Consider the following 23,861-nt stretch of genomic DNA (forward strand, 5'->3'; position numbering starts at 1 on the left):
ATTGTAAAGGCACCAGAGGATGCTATTGGTCACGTGCAACCGCAGGGATACATGGGAGAATGTGGTCGGAGCCTCCCGAAATACAGCACACGAAGAAGAACACAGCCGGCTGGTATCAGTTTAGTTGGCCACGCCCCCCACAACTTTATCATACATTTTAACATAATTGGGACATTATTTTCACAAAACGCATATCATCGTGATTGAAAGGCAATTTTTAACTAGCGATATAGGAACCATAAAGTATTTATGAAAATGTTAATTAAGGTTAGAAAACGAAAGGGGGAAATGAATGGGATCCAATGGAGAACAATTCTTTTCGCGATCGGCCGGGGGGGGAAACAGCGCAACTAGCGGCCAAAACATAGGAAGTTTTAGTTCCGTATTGGAGTCATTTTAAATCGGCGGAACTATGCCCCTGGTGTGTACAGGGACGTGCTGGGCCCCTGATTCAGCCCAGGAAAAAGAGTTGCAGAGGCCCTCATTGCGCGCTATAGAGAGAGATCTCTCTCTATAGCGCTGCTGCTGCTACTCAAAGATTTGTGACAAAGTGACAAGCCAGTGGGCCAATTACATGAGTTATATTTCGTCGTTGTCGGGTGGAAACCTAGCTTGTATGTCCAAAACCGTTTGTTTTGTATTTATCATTTAAAAAATGATTTAAACTAGTGAAAACTAATGAAACTAGTTTTCACTACTTTTGTGCGACGGCCTTGTATGATGAAGCAGGGCTTTGCTTTGCGAAAAAATGTACAAATTTGAAACTTGGAGATGCGAGGTTTCTGGAGATTTAATTTGTGGTGATATCATCCTCCGTCATGCACTGGGATCAATTCACCTTTTATTTGCAGAGCTGCATATCTGGTACCACTTAAAACCCTCTATAACTGGTAAAAGGTACTTACCGTATAATATACGGACTTGATACAGTCTTTTTTATTCTCTATCAAATGTCTTTGCCAAAAAATAGCAGATCTACAGAAGTTCACAACGCATCGCGTTATGAGCTTGTAGATTCGATTTTTTGGGGCAAATGTTCAGCCCCAGGATAATGGATTTTGATTGTCGCAATGATATCATAATTCGCATTCATATCGTCCCATCCCTAGTGTGTGTGTGTGTGTGCGAGTGTGTGTGCGTGCGTGTGTGTAAACCTCATATGTCCCAAACGTATGACTCTTCAGGAATCAAATTCTAAAAACTGCAAAAGTAGCAGATCTACAAGCTCCAAACGTGTCGCTCTGTGACACGTTTGTGCTTATAGACCTGCTATTTTTGATGCTGTAGTATGATTAAGCATGGGCGTTCAAACGTTCATTCACCAAAAGAAAACAGCCAACAGTTAGAATTTACAGAGATAAGAGTTGTTTCTACCTGGCAACAGTGATATGATAGGTTATCACCGCTGTGACATCATCATGATGCTCCGTTGACTTTTACAACCACGGTTATAAAGAGCTGTGTTTACAGACTGTACACACACACACGCACGCACGCACACGCACGCACGCACGCACGCACGCACGCACGAACGCACATGCACACACGCACACGCACGCACACGCACACGCACACACACACACAGGCACACACACACGCATGTGCACGCGCGCACACACGCACATACACAATCTTGCTGTGCACACAGAGTCTCCAGGTGAGGCTTGTATTTTGCCAACAGACAGACAGGCTTGTTTATCATTCGGTAATTGCGACCGTAGGGAGCTACTTACTGTAGAAACCTCCACCGGCTGTCCGTGGCTGAGTCAGTCAGTCAGTGAGTCAGTCAGTCACACTTTTGCCCTGCTCATATCTCCACAACCGTTGCCCCCATCCATGCCAAATTTTGCACACACACTCCTTGACTGCCAAACTACAACCTCCAAGGACCCCCGGAGCCCCAGGGACTGGGGGACCCCCAGATGTAAAAAATGACCAAATGTGCTCACACGTCACACGTCACACTTTTTCCCTGCTTATATCTCCGCACCCGTTGACCCGATCCATGCCAGATTTTACACACACACTCCTTGCCTGCCAAACTACAACCTCCAAGGACCCCCGGAGCCCCAGGGGGGACCCCCAGATGTAAAAAATGACCAAATGTGCAAAAATGACCAAATGACCACCCCAACGGGGCTGCTCACGGGGAATTCCCGGGGACCACCGACTCCTGGTGCTCCAGAACGGATGCAAAAGTGGTGGCGCCCCCAGTGGAGGACCCCCTGCCACTGCAGCGCACATAAAATGCCGTAACTCGGGCTAGGAGCGTCCGGGAGAGCCGGGGCCGGTACCTATTTGTCCGCCAAGGCAACGCGGAGACCCCACCCCTCATTTCTCACATGGCCCTATTGTAGCGCCACCTTCAGGCCGATTTTTAAAACACATTTTTGGACACTGCTCCTACAGTTTTTGCCCTAAAATCACGAATATCACTACACAGCATGTCTACACTCATGTCATCAACATGGATCAGGAAGATTTTGGAAAAACTAATTTTTGCCTTATTTGTGGAGTTAAGCCACCTACGGTCGCTTATCTCCCGATTAGGGAGTCTTACTGGTAAATTATAAATCAGACGCCTGTTCGGTGTGTGTGTGTGTGTGTGTGTGTGTGTGTGTGTGTGTGTGTGTGTGTGTGTGTGTGTGTGTGTGTGTGTGTGTGTGTGTGTGTGTGTGTGTGTGTGTGCGCGAGAGAGAGTGCGTGCGTGCGTGCGTGCGTGCCTCAGTTAGTTCTTACTGCGGTTTTGTGAGGTTAGGAGGATAATTGTTTATTGATTTTATAATAACACATTTTATTTGCTCTTCATCAATGTTACAAAGTGCCTTTATACGTTAACATAAACTACTGATAAAGGTTTTATGTAATAAAACTGCATACTGAAATGATGCACTACCAATAAGTCAGTGATGATAAAGCAAAAAGAAACAAACAGAACAATTCAATCAAGCTCTATGTGGATTATATGCTCCAAACCCTCCACAAAACTACCGGTATGTGGTTTTGATGCATTGTTGAGGACAAGTACTTCATGAGTTGTTGCTAAGTGTCTCTTTCGTGCTGAATCAATGTCTGCTATAAGTATGCCAAGCTGTAAATTAGCTGTTTAGTCATACATTGAGTAATTAGCATAATTAGGTAGCCTATTTAATTGCCAACAACTGGAAATATGCCTACCCAATACCCCGATAACTCTGAGAGTGTACACATGGAGCCAAGTGGACCCTTACGGGTTACAGAGCTGTAAGGGTCCATTTGGTTCCATTTGTACACTCTCAGAGTTACACACCCTTAAGGGTCCATTGGGAACCCCCTGAAGGAACCACAGGGGTCCTTGGACCACAGTTTGAGACCCAATAAAGAAATGGTGCTGTATATATTTGCTCCAAAGCAACTGCAAGAGATTGCTACTACTATTAGTTTCAAAAAGCTTTATACCCTGTATACATAACACACAATGGGACATAGCTCTGTTTACACAATGCTGTGCCCCCTCTGTACAGTATATACCATACATGGGCAACTGGCGGCCCGGGGGCCACATTTCAGGATTCCAAATAAAATAAAAATAAAATATATATATATATATATATATATATATTCAGGATTCCAATTCAAAAGAAGCACAAATAGGCGATCTACAAGCTCAAAACGCATCGCAGCGCAATGCGTTTTGAGCTTGTAGATCGTCTATTTTTGCTTCTTTGAGATACTAGAATGACAAAGTAGAACGTAGCAATATGTAATGTTGCCCTCTGGAGTGAAGGTGTAAATATAGTGGCCCTCTGGAGTGAAGGTGGAAACATAGTGGCCCTCTGGAGTGAAGGTGGAAATATAGTGGCCCTCTGGAGTGAAGGTGGAAATATAGTGGCCCTCTGGAGTGAAGGTGGAAATATAGTGGCCCTCTGGAGTGAAGGTGGAAATATAGTGGCCCTCTGGAGTGAAGGTGGAAATATAGTGGCCCTCTGGAGTGAAGGTGGAAATATAGTGGCCCTCTGGAGTGAAGGTGGAAATATAGTGGCCCTCTGGAGTGAAGGTGGAAATATAGTGGCCCTCTGGAGTGAAGGTGGAAAAATAGTGGCCCTCTGGAGTGAAGGTGGAAATATAGTGGCCCTCTGGAGTGAAGGTGGAAATATAGTGGCCCTCTGGAGTGAAGGTGGAAATATAGTGGCCCTCTGGAGTGAAGGTGGAAATATAGTGGCCCTCTGGAGTGAAGGTGGAAATATAGTGGCCCTCTGGAGTGAAGGTGGAAATATAGTGGCCCTCTGGAGTGAAGGTGGAAATATAGTGGCCCTCTGGAGTGAAGGTGGAAAAATAGTGGCCCTCTGGAGTGAAGGTGGAAATATAGTGGCCCTCTGGAGTGAAGGTGGGAATATAGTGGCCCTCTGGAGTGAAGGTGGAAATATAGTGGCCCTCTGGAGTGAAGGTGGAAAAATAGTGGCCCTCTGGAGTGAAGGTGGAAATATAGTGGCCCTCTCAATCATCAAAGTTGCCCAGCCCTGGTATATACATTCCCCTTTTTCAAGTGTTGAGTTGAGTTGAGTGAATTGCATTGAATTGAATTGAATTGAATTGAACTGAATTGAACTGAACTGAACTGAACTGAACTCCCGTCCCGTCCCGTCCCGTCCCTGCAGTGTTCCAGACGAGGGCTCGGTATCAGAGGAGCGCAGCACCACACCCTCTCCAGAGGACCGGGACGGGGGTCTGTTCCTCCTCAAGAAGGACAGCGAGAGGAGAGCCATCCTCTACAAGGTCCTCAATGAGGACCAGGACAAGGTCATCTCCAACCTGTTGGAGAACCATATACAGGTAGGTCATCTCCAACATGTTGGAGAACCATATACAGGTAGGTCATCTCCAACATGTTGGAGAACCATATCCAGGTAGGTCATCTCCAACCTGTTGGAGAACCATATCCAGGTAGGTCATCTCCAACCTGTTGGAGAACCATATCCAGGTAGGTCATCTCCAACCTGTTGGAGAACCATATCCAGGTAGGTCATCTCCAACCTGTTGGAGAACCATAAACAGGTAGGTCATCTCCAACCTGTTGGAGAACCATATACAGGTAGGTCATCTCCAACCTGTTGGAGAACCATATACAGGTAGGTCATCTCCAACCTGTTGGAGAACCATATACAGGTAGGTCATCTCACGATGACATCCAACGTTGCCAAAAAGCAACAATTATAAATCATGCTCTAATTTACATTTGGGGGACTATCTTTCACAATAATAACATATGTACATGTTCTAGACATTCTAATGATCACCAACAAAATTATTACTGGCACTTTACTTACGTTTTTGTGAGGAATAGCGTCAGTGAAAAAGTTAGATGTTGCTCATCCAGAGATCTTCCAAGTTGTGTGACTTTCAGCCACTGTGGGGGGTATTTATATGCAAATATCCTGGCCAATGGCATTGCCGTACTAAACAATAGGATCCAATGGTGATGTTTATGTGAAAAAAGAACAGGAAAACGACTTATAACATTTTTTAAAAAATGATTTATAAAACGTTGCCAAAAAGCTACGCTGGGCCTTGCAGGGTTAATGTAAACCTGTGTGCATGTGTGCAGAGGCGTAATTTGACCAATATCTAGGGTGTTGCAAGGAATGGAGTTTGTCGACGCGAGTGAAAAATGTCGTGTTTTATCCGGTTTTGGGTGTTTTTTTTATTTCAGTTTCGGGTGTTTATTCCCCACACAACAGTCTAACAAAAACATAAGTTATTTTATTAACATCATTAATTTTCAAGCCTAATATGTGTACAGTTCGGATATTGCAGGTATGTACAGGTATATTGATAACCAGACAACCAGAGAGAGAGAGAGCTGATCACTTAACATTCCAATCAATCAACTCAATATTGTCGCCTGCTGGTCTCTGAGTGAAACCTAGACTCCAGTGAGTAGTTGGTTAATTCTTTAAAAAATCATAACTCTTGACAGGAATGGGCTAGAGACTTACTTTTTTTCCCTAAATGCTCAGAAATGCTAGGGTGTTCCTGGAGGCCCACATGACGCCCCTGCATGTGTGTTTCAGGGTAGTGAGGAGCTCCAGCTCTCTGTAGACCACATCAAGCAGATCATTGTGTATGTGCTCCTCTAGGGTAGTGAGGAGCTCCAGCTCTCTGTAGACCACATCAAGCAGATCATTGTGTGTGTGGTCTCCTCTCAGGGTAGTGAGGAGCTCCAGCTCTCCGTGGACCACATCAAGCAGATCATTGTGTGTGTGTTTCAGGGTAGTGAGGAGCTCCAGCTCTCCGTAGACCACATCAAGCAGATCATTGTGTGTGTGTTTCAGGGTAGTGAGGAGCTCCAGCTCTCCGTGGACCACATCAAGCAGATCATTGTGTGTGTGTTTCAGGGTAGTGAGGAGCTCCAGCTCTCCGTAGACCACATCAAGCAGATCATTGTGTGTGTGGTCTCCTCTCAGGGTAGTGAGGAGCTCCAGCTCTCTGTAGACCACATCAAGCAGATCATTGTGTGTGTGTTTCAGGGTAGTGAGGAGCTCCAGCTCTCTGTAGACCACATCAAGCAGATCATTGTGTGTGTGTTTCAGGGTAGTGAGGAGCTCCAGCTCTCCGTGGACCACATCAAGCAGATCATTGTGTGTGTGTTTCAGGGTAGTGAGGAGCTCCAGCTCTCTGTAGACCACATCAAGCAGATCATTGTGTGTGTGTTTCAGGGTAGTGAGGAGCTCCAGCTCTCCGTAGACCACATCAAGCAGATCATTGTGTGTGTGTTTCAGGGTAGTGAGGAGCTCCAGCTCTCCGTAGACCACATCAAGCAGATCATTTGCATCCTTCGTGACTTCATCCACTCTCCAGAGAGGAGGGTGATGGCCTCCACCATCTCCAAGCTCAAGCTGGACCTGGACTTTGACTCCACCTCCATCAACCAGATCCAGCTGGTGCTGTTCGGCTTCCAGGACTCGGTCAGTACAGCATGTAGGGCGCTTCTACTTCCTGGTTTACGGTTTAGACCAGGGTTCCCCAATAGGCGGCCCGCGAGCCATTTGCGGCCCGCGGGGGGCTACTGTCTGGCCCACACCAACAACAGTAATAATGGTGGTATAAGAGCAGCAACAACACTAGTATATCATCGTTGTCGGGTGGAAATCTCATATCTCCAAATGTGTACGTTCTTTCGCAAATCATACAAGGCCGTCGCACACAAGTAGTGAAAACAGCAGATCTACAAGCACACAACGCCTCGCACCGCGAGGTGTTGTGTGCTTGTAGATTGGCTGTTTTCATTAGTTTGAATCATTTTTAAAATGATAAATTAAAAACGAATGGTTTTGGACATACAAGATTTTCATCCGACAACAACGAAAACTGTCACTGGAGTAGTGGGAACGCCACCGTCGCCCCCTGCAATGTTGTGGCCCTCGGCTTGGTACCCTAGACATAATTCGGCCCTTGGGGAAAACTAATTGGGGAACCCTTCTATGCCTAGTCTCACGTGGCCAGACTGTTGACTCCGTGATTTGCAAATGCACCCGTCATACAGTCTGGAATAACGTAAGAACAGCATAGCCCAGGGGTAGAGAAACCGCTCGAAGGGTTCCCAGTTCGAATCCAGGCTCCCCCTGAGTTAATGTCCTTGAGCAAGACTCTGAACCCCTAGTTGCTCCCGGTGAGCAGGTTGGTGCCTTGCATGGTTTCCTCTGCCACCGGTGTATGAATGTGTGTGTGAATGGGTGAATGCAATGCACAATCTCTGTAAAGCGCCTTGGATAAAAGCGCTATATAAATGCACCATTTACCATTTAAGAAGAACGATGAGTACCCGGTTAAAGTGGAAGTGAAGCCTCCTCCTCACTTCCGTCTCACATCGAGCACATTTATCCTAATATAAATCAAAATCATATAAGCATGTTTAGCTTGCTGCTTAGCAGAAATGACATTCTAAAATATATTTTCATGAACGGAAATGCCGGTTTCCATTACTCGCCGTTCAGGAGCTGTAGTTCCAGACTCTATATATAGCATTCAGAGATGGAATAGTTGCCTAGACCGGATCACACGCGTCCATTTAGAAGGAATACCAGGCTTTCCTCCGAGGTGGGAAGTCATGGTGGATTCCATGTAAGTCACAGCTTGCTTACATTAGGGTGACCATATTCTGAAAATCCAAAAAGAGGACACTCTACCCGGCATATATATATATATATATATATATATATATATATATATATATAATTATATATATATATATATATATATATATATATATATATATATATATATATATTTCTTTTTTTTTTTTTTTTTCCCAAAAATTTATTTCTATTATTAGTGTACAGCTATATTATGCCCTATACCACTAATAGCTTATTATTAGTTATGTATCCATTTTTGAGGGGGTACCAATTGGACCCTTTACAAATCTATTAATAGGCTAGAGAGATCCACTGATAAAGTATGCCTTTTGACTCCTGTATGAACGTTCAGCTTTGTAACTAAATAAAAGAGAGGTAGCCCATTATTCAAACCGCCGTATCTTCTGCTTTACAAGGTTGTACTGTCAATGTAGTTAGCAGAAGAGCTCTCACCTCGCACAGACTGTCTTGTAGGCTACTTTGCAGTGTTGAAATGGGCTTGAAGTAGAATAACTTTTATTTGTAAATGCCTAAATGGACACAGAAGAGTACCAGCTTTGCTGACAGAACGCTCTGCTTCTCAATGTTAGTCACTGGCACTTAACAGCATTAATTGCGTTTGCAGACTGCAGTTAGTTCGTTTGGCTTGAGCAGCGCGAGCTCGCACTGCTCTGCCTCTGATCTGAAGCGAGACAGGCTGAGCTGAGGGAGGGAGGGATCACAGCGCAGGCAGAGAGTAGTATGAATAATACACGTTCCGGGGTTAGAGGGGTGAAACCCGCCTCTCACAGTGTGTTTCCAAACGAACCATTGAACATGCATTGTAAATGCCTGTGCTTTAACTGTGATATGCGCGAAACCCCGGACATTTGAAGGAATTTATAAAACCCCCCCGGACAGGCCGGACAGCCCCCTAAAAGAGGACATGTCCGGGCAAAAGAGGACGTATGGTCACCCTAGCTTACATCAAACCCAGCTAGTGGTCTAGATAGATAGATAGATAGATAGATAGATAGATAGATAGATAGTTGATAGATAGATACCTTTATTATCCCAAGGGGGGAAATTTGTTGCCCAGAGGCAGCACAGCAGTATAAGGTTATTTACAAAGTTACAGAGAAGTATGAAAAAGATAAAAAGAAAAAACAAGAACAGAGTACAGAGTACAGTAAGTACAGTAAGAGCAAGGTACAACAGGAAAGGGAACGAATAATATATATACATAAAGTGTCTTAAAGCACGACTATCAAAAAATAATACAGTGCCCAAATCAAAGTGACCATAACAGTTAGTGCAACAAGTATCTCTACATCATGTCAAACACAAGCAGAAATACTAAAAGAAAACTACTAACACAACCTAATAGTGCAGTGTCCAAAGGTCAGAGCGATAAAAACAACTAGCAAAAAAAGAATGAAAAATAAACAAGAAAGGGTGATGCGGCAAGACGCACAAAAAACATCCTCCCTGGAAGGTCCTTAGAGGTCAAAGTCAAAGTCAGTGCAGATATAGTTCCAGTAAGGAAAAAAAGGCTACCGTCGTCCTACGTTAGGAAGGTAGTCCTTGTCAATCGACCGTTGTGTGTCTCGTTGTACAGCTTGAGAGAAGCCGGTACAAAAGACTTTCCTAGTCTCTAGTCTAAAGGCGAGTGTTGTACCGACTGAGCTACACAGACACTAAAGTCACCTCATTAATGCCTTGCTAAAAGGGGGGCACGGTGGCACAGTGGGTAGCGCTGTCGCCTCACAGCTAGAAGGTCCTGGGTTCGATAATCCCTACCGGGGGACACTGTGGGCGCTGGGGGGCGTGTTCTCTCCTCCGTGTCATCAGTGCCCACACCCTAGGTGGGGTTGGCGAAAGGGCCTTTCTGTGTGGAGTTTGCATGTTCTCCCCGTGTCTCCTAGGGTAGGATACCCTCACAAAAACATGCAGTCTCAATAATGCCTCCCCCTGGCCAGGGGGAGAAATCCCCCCCCTGTCAGGTGAAAAGAAGCAGCTTGGACTCCTCATGCATTGAAGGAAGCATGAGGTCAGTCTGTTAATCTCCCCAGGCGCGGCAGAGGGAGAGCAGAGCCCAGGATTACATAGCTGAAGGCCCTCTTACATCTAACAACTTTGAAAAGATTTCTCAGTCGTAATAAAATCGGGGCTATTTGCGGCGCGCTCCCGTGACTCAGTCGTTACTCAATCGTTAAATGTGAGGTAGTGGTCCGACTCGATTTTTACCCCAACTTGAGAGCCAGATTCTGTTACGAGAATATCAAACTGGTTTAATATTTTCACAAATCGGGGCTGAGTCTGAATGAATACAATGACGTAGCCTAGCCTACAACCAAAACAGAACAAGCCAAAAGCCAAGCCATTTATTCCTCAAAAGACGCTGCCTGAGCTGCCAGCCTGGTCGTTGTTGGTGCGGCTACTACCACAGCCCTTTATTTCTCTGCGTTTCCATTATTCCAAACATTCAACGTTGATAATAAGTTGATAGGATTGATCTGCGCCGGCTGAGAGGAGAAAACTAGAGAGGAGAGGGCTGGGGGAGGAAGGCGGTGCTCGGTGTGTGTGTGTGCACTGTGCAGTGATGTAAAAAGTAATCAAGTAAAAGTATCAATACTGCAATACTGTGATGCGACGCGCTGTGACTGAGCTTGTAGATCAGCTATTTTCATTTATGGTTAGCCTAATGCTTTATAATAATATTATAATTTATTTAGGAATATATAATAGGCATATTTCAGCAATTAAAAAGGAATCTTGAACCAGTCTTTACAAACTCTTTAGAGGCATACACATCTAACAACTGAAATCTTTGAAAAATCATCCTACAGTCTTTGGGGAGTCTTTTTCAAATCTTATAGTGTGAGGGATAGTCTTTAAGAAATCTTTCCCAAATCTGTCCACAATCTTACCAAAGTTGTTAGGTGTAAGGCTAGCTTTAGGTGAAAATGGGTTACAAAAATCGTGGGATAAAAATAAGTTAAAAAGAAATGCCTTGCTAAAGGTACCTGGGCATCTAATGGTAATGACACTTGTATGCAAATGTGACAAATCTGTATGAGAACTCATTAGATTAATTGATGAATCAATCAAAACATGTGTTCTCCTCTCCAGGTGAACAAAGTACTGAGGAACCACCACATCAAACCTCACTGGATGTTTGCCATGGACAACATCATCAGACGGGCCGTCCAGGCAGCGGTCACCATCCTTATCCCTGGTGAGTGGTCAGTGGTCAGTTAACCCTAACCCTAACCCAGTGGTCAGTTAACCCTGACCCAGTGGGCAGTTAGTCTCATTCCTGGTCAGTGGTCAGTGGTGTCATGGAATTCTGAATTATCAATAATCGATTAGGCAATTAGGAGACAAGACAATGTTCAAGGTGGTGGTGGTTAGGTTCATGTAAACGTGATATCATGGTCAGAAGTACAGTTACACTCCTGTCAGTGGTAAGGTAGTTCTGCCAAGAGGAACAGATCAGAAGTAAGCCATTTACCATGAGAGGGAGTGGGTTGTTGGCTGATTTACCGCTGTTTCAAGCCTCGTGCCACAACCCTGAAACAGTGGTAAATCAGCCAACAACCCACGACCCTCGAATGGTAAATTGCTTTTCTACCACTTCTACCATATAAATGAAAGAAAACACAGTTGTAACTTGCAAGGCTATTTAGTTATACACAGTGGGCAGGGTCCATGAGCCAACTCGAGGTTGTTGACTGATTTACCACTTGTTTTAAGCCAATCAGAATCCAGCATCTGAACATGTGACCACAAAAAGTGGTAGAAACATAAGTTATACTGTGGCTGCTTCAAGGCCTCGAGGACAAGCTGTGCCATAACAAGATAGGCTTCACCACAACAACAGCTAATATCATAATGTATCATAAGGCATATCATAGCACATATATGAATATAACTAGTACGACGCCTCAGGGCGACCTCGCCCTAAATGTTACAAACTCGATAAGAAATGTTTTACCTGGCATCAATAAGCTTTGGGCTTATCAAGCTTGTCATCGAGCATAGTGGCCCATCTCCATAGATGGTGGTCAGCCACAAACTCACAATCACAACAACTGGCCAATAAAAGAAAGTTCCGTCCAGCATTTTTCATCTCACGTCTTTCCATGAAATATTAGAAAATGTTCAACAGTGGGCTGAATAAAAGCCTGTCTCAATAAGCAGGATCGATAAGGTGCTTGTTATCAATAACAATTATCAGTTCTACTGCCAGATTTATTATGTATTTATTGGGGCTGGTGCCAGCCAAAAGCAGCTTACCTTTCCCTGCAATGTTATAGAAAAAGATCTATTGATTATTTTCAAAAAAAAGAAAATTACATTGGACATTATATGTGTACTTTAGCCAAGCTGGTGGCAGAGGGCAGCCTTATGCAATGAATGGATGTGAATTGGGCCGCTCTGCTTGCCGTCCATTCAGAGCATAGAAGTGCATTTCTAGATCAGATCCACAGAAAACAGCCAGGAAGTGAATTGGACAACCATTGATGTTTACGTGTGGTGGAAATTTGAGAGCAGCATTACAGGAGATGTTTTTACTGTACACACCCGCGCCACCCCTCATCAGCTTACAGTGCTCAAACAATGTAAAAGAACGAGCGTTCGTATTGGCTTTGAGCCGCGTTCAGAATTGGGGCAAACGGGGACGTCCGAAGCAGTAAAAGAGTTAACGAGCGCCATCCCTAGTCATGACCTTTATGACCTATATGAACTCTGACCTCCCCAGAGCTCCACACCCACTTCTAACCCTAACCCTGTCATGACCTATGAACTCTGACCTTTAGAGCTCCACACCCACTTCGGCCCGGCCTCGGAGAGCGAGGACAAGGAGGACGTGGAGGTGGACATCGTGGAGGAGGCGGAGTTTGGGCCCGGAGGGGGCGTGGCCCTGGGGGGCGTGGTCCTGGGGGGCGGGGTCCTGGAGGAGCCCGGAGGCCACGCCCACTCCTCCACCTCGGGCGTCAGCAGCGCGCTAAGCTCCGCCCACTCCCACGAGCCCCTGCAGCGCCCGCACCACCACCACCCGCCACTGGGGGCGCAGCTGGGACGCCTCAAGCAGGAGACCAACAGGTACACGCATGCACGCATACACACACACGCGCACGCGCACGCATGCACGCACACACACGCGCACACGCACACACACACACACACACACACACACACACACACACACACACACACACACACACACACTTTGTGTTTATTTAGACAGGACACTGCATATTTAAGGTGAAAACCGCTTCCAATGAGTGGCTTTGTGTGTCCCACGCCCATATATGGTCATTTCAGTCCAGAATGAACAGGTTTTTTCAAAAACAAAATGTGTGTTTAATGTCCATATATGGTCATCTCAGTCCAGAATGAACAGGCTTTTTCAAAAACAGAATGTATGTCACCTCATGTCCATATATGGTCACTCCAGTCCAGAATGAATAGGTTTTTTCTGTCCCGTACGTCCAGAATATCAGTCCAGAATGAATAGTCTTTTTCTAAAAACAAAATGTGTGTCCCATGTCCATATATGGCCATTTCAGTTCAGAATGAACAGGTTTTATCTGTCCTGTACGTCCAGAATATGTGTGTAGTGTCCCTCCCGGTCTGATGAATGGATACTTTGAGGATTGGTCAAGCTTCACATGATAATTTGGCCTTCAGGTTTTATCTGTCCTGTACCGGTACATGCAATAGTTCCACAACTAATGCTACTATTAAAACCTTATTCAAATAACAATTCAGAATAGAGGTTTTATCTGTCTGTCTATCTATACATAGAAAGTATAGATCTAGAACACAGAATGTATAGATCTAGAACACAGATTTCATAGCTCTAGAACAGTGTTTCTCAATCTTTTTTGGCTTGAGTACCCCCTTTCCCTGATTTTTGAATCCAAGTACCCCCTGTACCCGACAACATTTTCCTTATACAACTGCTATTAAAACCGTTACTATTGGTATGATGCTATGTTAAACCCCCTTTTCAAGAATATAACATCACAAAAAATAAGAATGGGAGTGAGAGTTTCAAACGGTGCCTCCTGAACAGATTTATTTTTAACACTGTGGCCATAGCATTTCCGTCAGTTTTCATGTCAATAACTTACATTCAAACACATCCCAGTTGACCTGGTACCATGTCATTTGGGTTATTAGCATCTATCAGGCTGTGTCATCATTAAACATAACTGTAAATGTTTTTTCTTCTTCTAATTCAATTGTAGTCAATTATTTAACTATGAATAATATTATCATGATACTTCTATTTTTCTTTTGGGGGTGCATTTTCTGAGTACCCCCTGCAGTACCTCCGCGTACCCCTAGGGGTACACGTACCCCCATTTGAGAAACACTGCTCTAGAACACATAGAATAGAAATTCACCGCTTCACTTCGAACCGAGGTTTGATTTTTTCATAATCATCAGGTATTATGATTATACTTGGAAAAATATTTTTTTCCTAAAAAGTGTACAGAAAGTGTTAAAATGTTGTTTTTATGTGGTGGTATGCCTGGTTGTCATGGTGGGTGGTGACCCAGCTGAAGTTAGCCACACCCACAGATGTGTCTGGATGTTGAGGGGAGGGGATGATTTTATGATGTCATTGTATCAGTGTATTTCAGCTGGGTCTTTTGAGACATATTTGCATACACACCTGGGGGTCTAAATGGTAAATGGTGCATTTATATAGCGCTTTTATCCAAAGCGCTTTACATAGATTGTGCATTACATTCACCCATTCACGCACACATTCATACACCGGTGGTGGAGGAAACCATGCAAGGCACCAACCTGCTCACCGGGAGCAATGTGGGTTCAGAGTCTTGCTCAAGGACTCTTCCACATTAACTCAGGGGGAGCCCGGATTCGAACTGGGAACCCTTCGTGCTCTAATAACGGTTTCTCTACCCCTGAGCTATGCCGCCCCACTCAAACCTTTTCATGTCAAGGACACCCAAATTGATATATACTGTATATATATTTGGCCGCCGACCCCCCATCTGAAAATGTTTTGTGCCAGGGACCCCCAGAAGAGAAGATTTATGTCAAAATTATTCACAATTTTCCCAAAGAAATGTTTGATGCATGCACTCGCTGTGAGCTTGTCGATTTTTCAATAGCCAATGTACTTTAACATGATTGTGATGCTACGTGGGGACCCCCTGGAACCCCTCCCTCCCCAAGGATCCCTGGGGGTCCCCCTTGAACAACCTCTCCCTGAACCCCCACTCATTTCTGAACCACGGTCTTAACTAAAACCCAACAGAATGTCCTGCCTGCTCTGTGTCCCCCCCTGCAGGCTGCTGGAGGAACTGCTGCACAAGGAGAAGGAGTACCAACACATGCTGAGGAGCACGCTGCAGCAGAGGTCACATGACCTGGAGCTGGCCAGGGTCCGACACAGACCTCCTGGTAGGATGGGCTGATTGGTTGATTGGTTGATTGATTGATTGATTGATGTATTGATTGATTCATTGATCATATCACAAGCACAGAGGTAGAGAGAGTCAGACATTAAAGGACAACTCTGCCCTAAATCTCTTCTAGGCTAATTTTCCAACTTATATTGATCCAAAAAGACTGTCCATGGGGTCTATTAGGCACAAATGCCCATGTTGTCCAGTTTCCCCAGCAGAACCCAGCAGCTCTCATAGCATAGAGTGGAGCCTATAGACAGGTTTCTTGTTTACAAACATTGAGACTAAATGCACAGCTGACTATATCATGTAATCAATTCCGTCCAATCCCCAAACCTGTTGTTTTGGGGAGCGCTGGTTTCATTGGCTAATTTTGGTACGGACCCTGCGCACGCATCTATTTCTTATCAGTGTAACGTGGACCAGAAACCCGTCTATAAGCCTATCGCTTTTACACTATTTGTTGTGGTCAAAAGTGATTATATTTTTCATGAATGTGTTGCTAGTTGTCATTACAAACACATCCATGTCATGTTTGTCCCACACAAGACTTGAACAGTGTCCCTTCTTACTCTATCAAAGTAACAAACTCTCTCTCTCCCTCTCTCTCTCTCTCTCTCTCTCTCTCTCTCTCTCTCTCTCTCTCTCTCTCTCTCTCTCTCTCTCTCTCTCTCTGCAGACGTAGCCCCTCCCCCTCCCTCCATCTTCCACGTGTCAGCTGACCACGAGCCTGACAAGCAGCTCACTGATTGGCTGAAAGAACAGCGGGCGGACCCAGACACCATAGAAAAGGTCTCTCTCATTGGGTGTAAAGGCCTCTCTCTCTCTCTCTCTCTCTCATTGGGTGTAACAGCGTTTACCAGACCATTGTACAGACCATTTGCCCCTTTCTTCGTATTTCCTACAGTACTTAGTATTTGAAACAGATTCATGTTAAGATTTGATCTGTTTGCTTGCAACGTCTGCCAGAGAGAGCACAAATCGCATGACCTGATGACATGTTTTAGCCTAGTTTTAGGCTGAATGCGTGTTACTTTCTAATCACTTTCACCACCAGGCCAATCTGTGGGCTGTGTCACTGTCTTCAGCCTACCTTTACTTTATTACGTTTTATTTGTGTTTACAGTTCATGATGGAGGACGTTATAACATGTTTATGACATGTTTACTTCATGTTTAATGTGTGTTTACAGTTCATGATGGAGGACTTTATAACATGTTTATGACATGTTTACTTCATGTTTATTGTATGTTTACAGTTCATGATGGAGGACTTTATAACATGTTTATGACATGTTTACTTCATGTTTAATGTGTGTTTACAGTTCATGATGGAGGACTTTATGACATATTATTGTATGTTTACAGTTCATGATGGAGGACTTTACGCTACACGACATCCTCAACGACGTCACCAAGGAGGACCTGCACTACCTACGTCTTCGGTAGGCTGTCTGTCTTGTCTTCTTTCACTTTCTCCTGCCGTTTGGTTCAAATCCCACAAGGCTGGTTGGTGCCTTAGGCTGCAGCACCTAAAGCCCTTCCATTAAAGGGGAACCAGGCTAAACTATGTGTATAGTATACAAACATCCCCCCTCCCCTCTATGACAGGCATCAAACAGGTCGTTGTCTTTGATGCTTTCATTGATACGAGAGATCACTAACGAGCACTTGGCACTTTTATGGGCCAACCTCAGTGCACAACCACTTTGAAGTTCAAAGGGAGCGATTAAGAGCTCTGGCTGAGCTCCTCCTGACAAAAACCATCCCTCCAAAGGATGAACGTCAACATAAACAGTGGAATATAGTGATTGATAAAGGGAAATGACTGCTAAACAATCTATAGGCCTATACATATATACATATATATTCATTCATGGCCTATAGGCTAATTCTTGGCCATCTGGCCAGTGATGTATATCGTACCAGTTACCCATATATGGAGACACCTGCATGATAGTCAACAATGTGATGTCAGAACATGCCCATGGCCATATATGGGCATTGATATGGGCATTCCCAGATATGTGCTTAATATTGAGGATGTCATTAATTTGCAAGTGCGACTCCTGATGACATCAGCGATCTCTATATTTGGGCATAAAAGGGACATCAAGGCAGAGCGTGATGTCAGAGCGGCAAACCCATTCTGTTAACTCATCTAGTGCCATTCGCGAGATGTCTCGCGAAATGTAATCTATTACTGTAGTGCCATTCACGGGATATCTCGCGAAAAGTAATCTATTACTGTAACGGCGAGTACATTACCGAGAAGAATGGCCGGCGGTCCGGAGACGAAATCCGTCGCTGATTTCGCATCATCACGGCTCCACGAGCACAAAATAGTCCCATCCATAACATTGAGGTGGACGGGGGATCTCATCTTTAATGTCCATTAGGGGTGCCACGGTTCACGGTATAAAACCGAACCGTACGGTACGCCCTGCACGGTACCCGAACCGTACGCCTTCATGTGAACCGCGGTCTTTTTGTGTTTGGAAATTAATTAATTTCTTACAGCTGGACAGCCACTGTGCATCGTGCACAAGACAATCTCCACTAAACCCCGCTCCGCAAGTAAACACGCACTAATGTCCCATCACCGTTAGCCCTCACCCCCACCTACTCTGTAACAAGAGCCGACATTCACACTCGCAGCAGAGCAAAGCAGTTGAGTCCTCACAGAGACAGAAAAACAAAACGAAGCAGCTAGTCGCTAAGCTGTGCAGTGCGGAGCGCACGCATTGTAGTTGTTGTAACATGGAGAACAAGTCCAGGAGAAATCTGCTTGTTGTTGTTAGTCCCAAACATCATTACAGTCTGTTTTTAGACTGACCATAGCAGGCAGCGTTAGCAAGCAACAAAGCCAAACGTAGCGTAGCCCCCAGCCAGAGTGTCAGACACCCGCTACTAGTCTCACTCACTGACTGACTGGAGGAACAACGCATGGTGAGTGTTGTTGCCATGTCTGATTATTATAAGCCACGTTGAGCTTGTTTTTATGTAAAGTTGCTTGTAGGCTAAATAATGGTGGATGCGGTGGTGAGCTTGTAGATCGGCTCGGCCACTTTCAAATAGCCGACGTGTATAGGTTTAAAGACCTCACGTGGCCTATATTCACTTATTTAAGCCTTGTTTTCATAGATCTGGTTGCTTATTCCTCTCGCAAAGTTTGGCAACACAGTGAACACACCCGTCTATTTTGGTTATAGTAATGAAAACTTACAGAGGCTATTTGCTCAAGCTTGTAGCCTACTAGTACTATAGTATCTCTTGTTGTGTGCAAAACAATTTGTTCATAAATAAAGCACTTTGAAACTGAAGACAATGGCCAATATTGATGATAATAGAAAAGAAAATAATTTTCCCCCTTTTTATTTTTATTTTATATTATTATTATTTTTTTTAACCCACCTTAAGGCTAAGAGGCACTGTCATAATTCAATTCGCTTAGAAGCAAAATAAAAATAGATTTTTGGAAAGTAATTTATTTTTATTTATTTTTTTAATGCAAAACACGTACCGAACCGTACCGAAACCGTGACCCCAAAACCGAGGTACGAACCGAACCGTGGGCTAAACGAACCGTGGCACCCCTAATGTCCATTATCTCAAAACTACACTTTAGAAGCTAGGATGGAGGCAGATGCTCGCTTATGTTACACAGTTATAAAAGCTCCCGGTCGGCCATTACACAACTCCACGTGGACACGGAACGGTTCCAGCGCACGATCCGATGACGTCAGACCGGAAGTGATTCGCGTGTGGACTTCTGGCCTTCAAAATAAGACAACGCAAGTGAATGGGACCTGAAGGAGGCACTTTGGACATTATAATCCGTTAATGTCTGGGGCTCAGAATGAGTTAAGAGTGGTTCTCCTGACATCACAGTGAGGTCAGAGCATGATGTCAGAGCGACAACCCCATAGAACCACAGTGTCAGGCGTGACAGACATATAGATACACACAGACAAGCTGTGACCGTTTTCATAGTAAACTTGCGACCACAATTAAAAATTGTCTTGAAGTTACATAGTTTCCCTTTAAAGGCAGGTGCACTGTGCTGCAGCCAGGGGCATAGTTCAGCCGATTTAAAATGACTCCAATATGGAAGTAAAACTTCCTATGATTGGCCGCTAGTTGTTGTCCCCCCCCCCCCCCCCCCCGGCCGGTTGCAAAAAGAATTGCTCTCCATTGGATCCCATTCATTTTCCCCTTTCGTGTTCTAACCTTAATTAACATTTTCATGAATACTTTATGGTTCCTATCGCTAGTTAAAAATTGCCTTTTATGTATTTAACCGCGGATGCCCATCTCAAAATATGTTGTTCCAGGGACCCAGAGAGAAAGAGAGATTTGAGTTACCTCTCTCTCTCTCTCTCTCTCTCTCTCTCTCTCTCCTCTCTCTCTCTCTCTCTCTCTCTCTCTCTCTCTCTCTCTCTCTCTCAGAGGGGGGGTGCTCTGTCGCATCTGGCGGGCGATCCAGAGGCACAGAGAGCGAGAGAGGCTGAGGGGGGAAGAGGACGTGGCGGAGGAGGCATGATGCATGATGGGATAGCTAGCCTGGCGCGTTGGAGGACTGCTATTATACCACACACACACACACACACACACATACACACACACGCACACGCACACGCACGCACACACACACACACACACACACACACACGTACCTTCAGTGTTATCTCCACATTTCTCTTTTTTTCATATTTAATTTTATTTTCGTATCAAACTTTTTATCCCATGATTTTTGTAACCCATTTCTTTTTTTCACCCGGTGACCTGAGACGAATAACAGTATAAATCCATATTATAATTCCTAATATATATGAGTTAAGTAAAAAAATCTAACTCAACAAAATGAGGGGGGAGTACATTAAGACTTTAAGAAATTAAAAACTTCTAGTTTGTGGTTTACAGTCTGGAAAATCAAAAACAATATCTTTATCCAAAATGTTAAAATACGGACTTAGACTATTATTCGTCTCAGGTACTCAATAATTATCTAATGTAATCCTAGGCTCTGCTCTCCCTCTGCCAACCTGGGGAGAGCAACGGACTGACCTCATGCTTCCTTCTATCAGGGTTCCCACGGTCATGACATTCCTGGAAATATTTTAAAATTAGAAAAATATTTTCCTGTACTGGAGAAGTTTTGAAATTGATCAAGGGTCCTGGAAAGTCCGGGAAAAACTAGCTACTTTTATTTTTGGCTATGCCTGTCTTTGGGAATTGCACATATAGGAGTAAGCAACACGTTATTGCGCTGAATTATTGTTATATCGTCGTTGTCGGGTGGAAACCTTGTATGTCCAAAACCACTCGTTTTGCATTCATCATTTTAAAAATGATTTAAACTATTGAAAACAGCCGATCTACAAGCACACAACGCCTCGCCGTGCGAGGCGTTGTGTGCTTGTAGATCTGCTGTTTTCACTGCTTTTCATGTGCGACGGCCTTGTATGATGAAGCAGGGCTTTACTTCGCGAAAGAACGTACACATTTTAAACTTGGAGATACGAGGTTTCCACCCGACAACGACAATATATTCCTTGGAAATTGGGTTAAATATTCTGGAAACATTTTGGAAAAGTTTTGGAAATGCATTGGAAATAATTTGTGGGAACCCTGTTCTATGCATGAGGAGTCCAAGCCGCTTCTTATCACCTGACAGGGGAGATTTCCCCGGTTGAATCATGGTTCCTGGTGAATCATGATGACCATGAAGTATTTGATTCTGTGTCAAAAAGTATTTGAAAACCGCAAGAAAAAAAGGGTATTTATTAAATATAGTATATAATATATAACAAATAGGATGCCTGGCCAGTGATGTATATCGGACCAGTTACCCATATATGGAGACCCCTGGTACCCATATATGGAGATCCATGTATATGGAGATATGCTGTGAGAGCCCAAACATGCTTACTCAGTTATTCGTTATGTGAAAGTCCTATGACGTCTGACATCATACATACAATCCCCTTTTGTGCCCATATATGGAGATCCCTCTCTCTCTGTGTAGAACCACCCACACATACAGTATGGGCTGTCTTCCTCCATATATGGGCTTTCCCCTAATAAAGTCCTGTTAGATATGGGATAATATTGATGACATCTCCATATAAGGGCATAAAAAGGATTCTGTTAGTGTTTCCCCTGACATCTCAGTGATGTCAGAGTGTCAAACCGAGCGTTACACGGTGATGTGACACGGAGACAAGATATGACCGTTTTCATACTAAACTGTGACCTACGGTCACAATACATATTAAAACAAATCTTGTCACATTAGTCGGAGGCCTTAGGGTTTTTTTGTGCTAATCAGTCTAAAAGCGCCAAATTTTGCACAGATGTAGCCCAGGGCATGCTCTAATGATTTAGCTAGGGCGCCCGAGTCGGCGACCTTCAGGGTCGCCACAGTGGCCAAATCAAGTTGGGCTCCCATCGACTTTCTATACAGGAGGAAAATACCCAGAAAAACTGTTTTTTTTCTGGGTATTTAAGTTGGATGTGAGGGGTCTAACTAGGGGTTTGTCATGATGCTGAATCCATTGCAAGCATTTGTTTTGCACAAAAAAACATTCCTTGTGCTATAAATGGCTCCAGAAAATGCCCACAAAACTGTAAAAAGTGATGACTCATCACTTTTCATCACTAAACCATCGTAAACCATCGACTTGGGCGCCCTAGCTAAATCACTAGAGCATGCCATGTGATGTCACTGACAAATTAAATGTGAGACACACATCATCTATCGAGAAAACAATGAAAACATGTTGATAACGACACCCCATACTGTAGATTGTTTTTATTCCAACCAGTATTGTCTCCAATTCATGTAGGATAAAAACAAAAACTTAACTTTTCTTTTTTCCATTTCTTTTTGTTCTGCACTGTAACTGTAAGTGTTCTTTTGTTATTATTTTGTCTCATGCCATTGTATTATTATTATTATAGTGTTTTTCTCTGCCTTGATGTTGAAATTGTTACACAAATAAACAGGCTCCTCCTCCTCACTGGCGGGTGAGCCAATAAGAAACAGCTGTGTGTGTGTGTGTGTGTGTGTGTGTGTGTGTGTGTGTGTGTGTGTGTGTGTGTGTGTGTGTGTGTGTGTGTGTGTGTGTGTGTGTGTGTGTGTGTTCACAGCAGCATGTCTGCCTCTAGCGACAGGTGATGCTTATTAAAAGAAGACATTTGATTGGCTGTTGAGTGGCTCTGAGGTAAATTAAAGTTTGGGGACTTTCCACTGCTGAGTTCAGCAAGATCAAACCTCTGATCATGTGACACTTTAGTCACATGACACATGACACACACACACACACACACACACACACACACACAGAGCAAACAGCAGAACAGAAACTCTCTGCTTCCTAAAAACCATAAACCACTGAAGCAGAAATGTTCCAGAATGTTGACTGATGGCTCCTATAACAGAGCTACTGTATGTCCGTCCATGCCTTGGCTTCAGGGGTCGGCAACCCAACATGTTGAAAGAGCCATATTGGACCAAAAAAAAAAAAAAAAAATCTGTCTGGAGCCGGCAAAAATGAAAAGCCTTATATAAGCCTTATAATGAAGGCAACACATGCTGTAAGTGTCTATATTAGCTATATTAGCCTTCTATCAAAATGACTAAGTAGGCTACAAATACATAATGAGCATTCATGATTAAATGTTTATTTTCCCTGCAGCGCATCCTGGAGAGAATATTGAAATGTAATATTTATTCTACACATTTTTACAGCGTTGGAAAACGTTAAGAATGTTTGTGTCATGTCTGTCCTCCTACCGAAACCATATAAAAAAAAAAAAAACTTTTCCATTTTCATACATTTTTGAAAAAGCTCCAGGGAGCCACTAGGGCGGCGCTAAAGAGCCGCATGCGCCTCTAGAGCCACGGGTTGCTGACCCCCGCTTTAGTTGCTTGTGTGTGTGTGTGTGTGTGTGTGTGTGTGTGTGTGTGTGTTCACAGCAGCATGTCTGCCTCTAGCGACAGGTGATGCTTATTAAAAGAAGACATTTGATTGGCTGTTGAGTGACTCTGAGGTAAATTAAAGCTTTGGGACTTTCCACTGCTGAGTTCAGCAACATCAAACCTCTGATCATGTGACACTTTAGTCACATGACACACACACACACACACACACACACACACACACACACACACACACACACACACACACACACACACACACACACACACACAGAGCAAACATCAGAACAGAAACTCTCTGCTTCCCTAAAACATAAACCACTGAAGCGGATTATTCCAGAATGTTGACTGATGACTCCTACATAACAGCATA

General features: G+C 44.0%; 1 protein-coding gene across 1 annotated transcript in view; it reads left to right on the forward strand.

Annotated features, from left to right (window-relative positions):
- The window catches only part of map3k15 (mitogen-activated protein kinase kinase kinase 15), a gene marked incomplete at both ends in the record, with an annotated part of 87,389 nt that extends 67,300 nt beyond the window's left edge, over window positions 1-20,089 (forward strand). Inside the window, 8 exons of the mRNA XM_080752388.1 lie at window positions 4,638-4,812; window positions 6,759-6,944; window positions 11,226-11,331; window positions 12,917-13,202; window positions 15,430-15,542; window positions 16,233-16,339; window positions 16,915-16,991; window positions 19,996-20,089. Of these exons, the coding sequence (XP_080608514.1) occupies window positions 4,638-4,812; window positions 6,759-6,944; window positions 11,226-11,331; window positions 12,917-13,202; window positions 15,430-15,542; window positions 16,233-16,339; window positions 16,915-16,991; window positions 19,996-20,089 (1,144 nt within the window). The remainder of the gene's footprint in view (window positions 1-4,637; window positions 4,813-6,758; window positions 6,945-11,225; window positions 11,332-12,916; window positions 13,203-15,429; window positions 15,543-16,232; window positions 16,340-16,914; window positions 16,992-19,995) is intronic.
- Window positions 20,090-23,861: the final 3,772 nt, after the last annotated feature.

Source organism: Nannobrachium achirus (assembly GCF_963921795.1).
Source record: "Nannobrachium achirus genome assembly, chromosome: 21".
In the NCBI taxonomy this organism is placed as follows: domain Eukaryota; kingdom Metazoa; phylum Chordata; class Actinopteri; order Myctophiformes; family Myctophidae; genus Nannobrachium; species Nannobrachium achirus.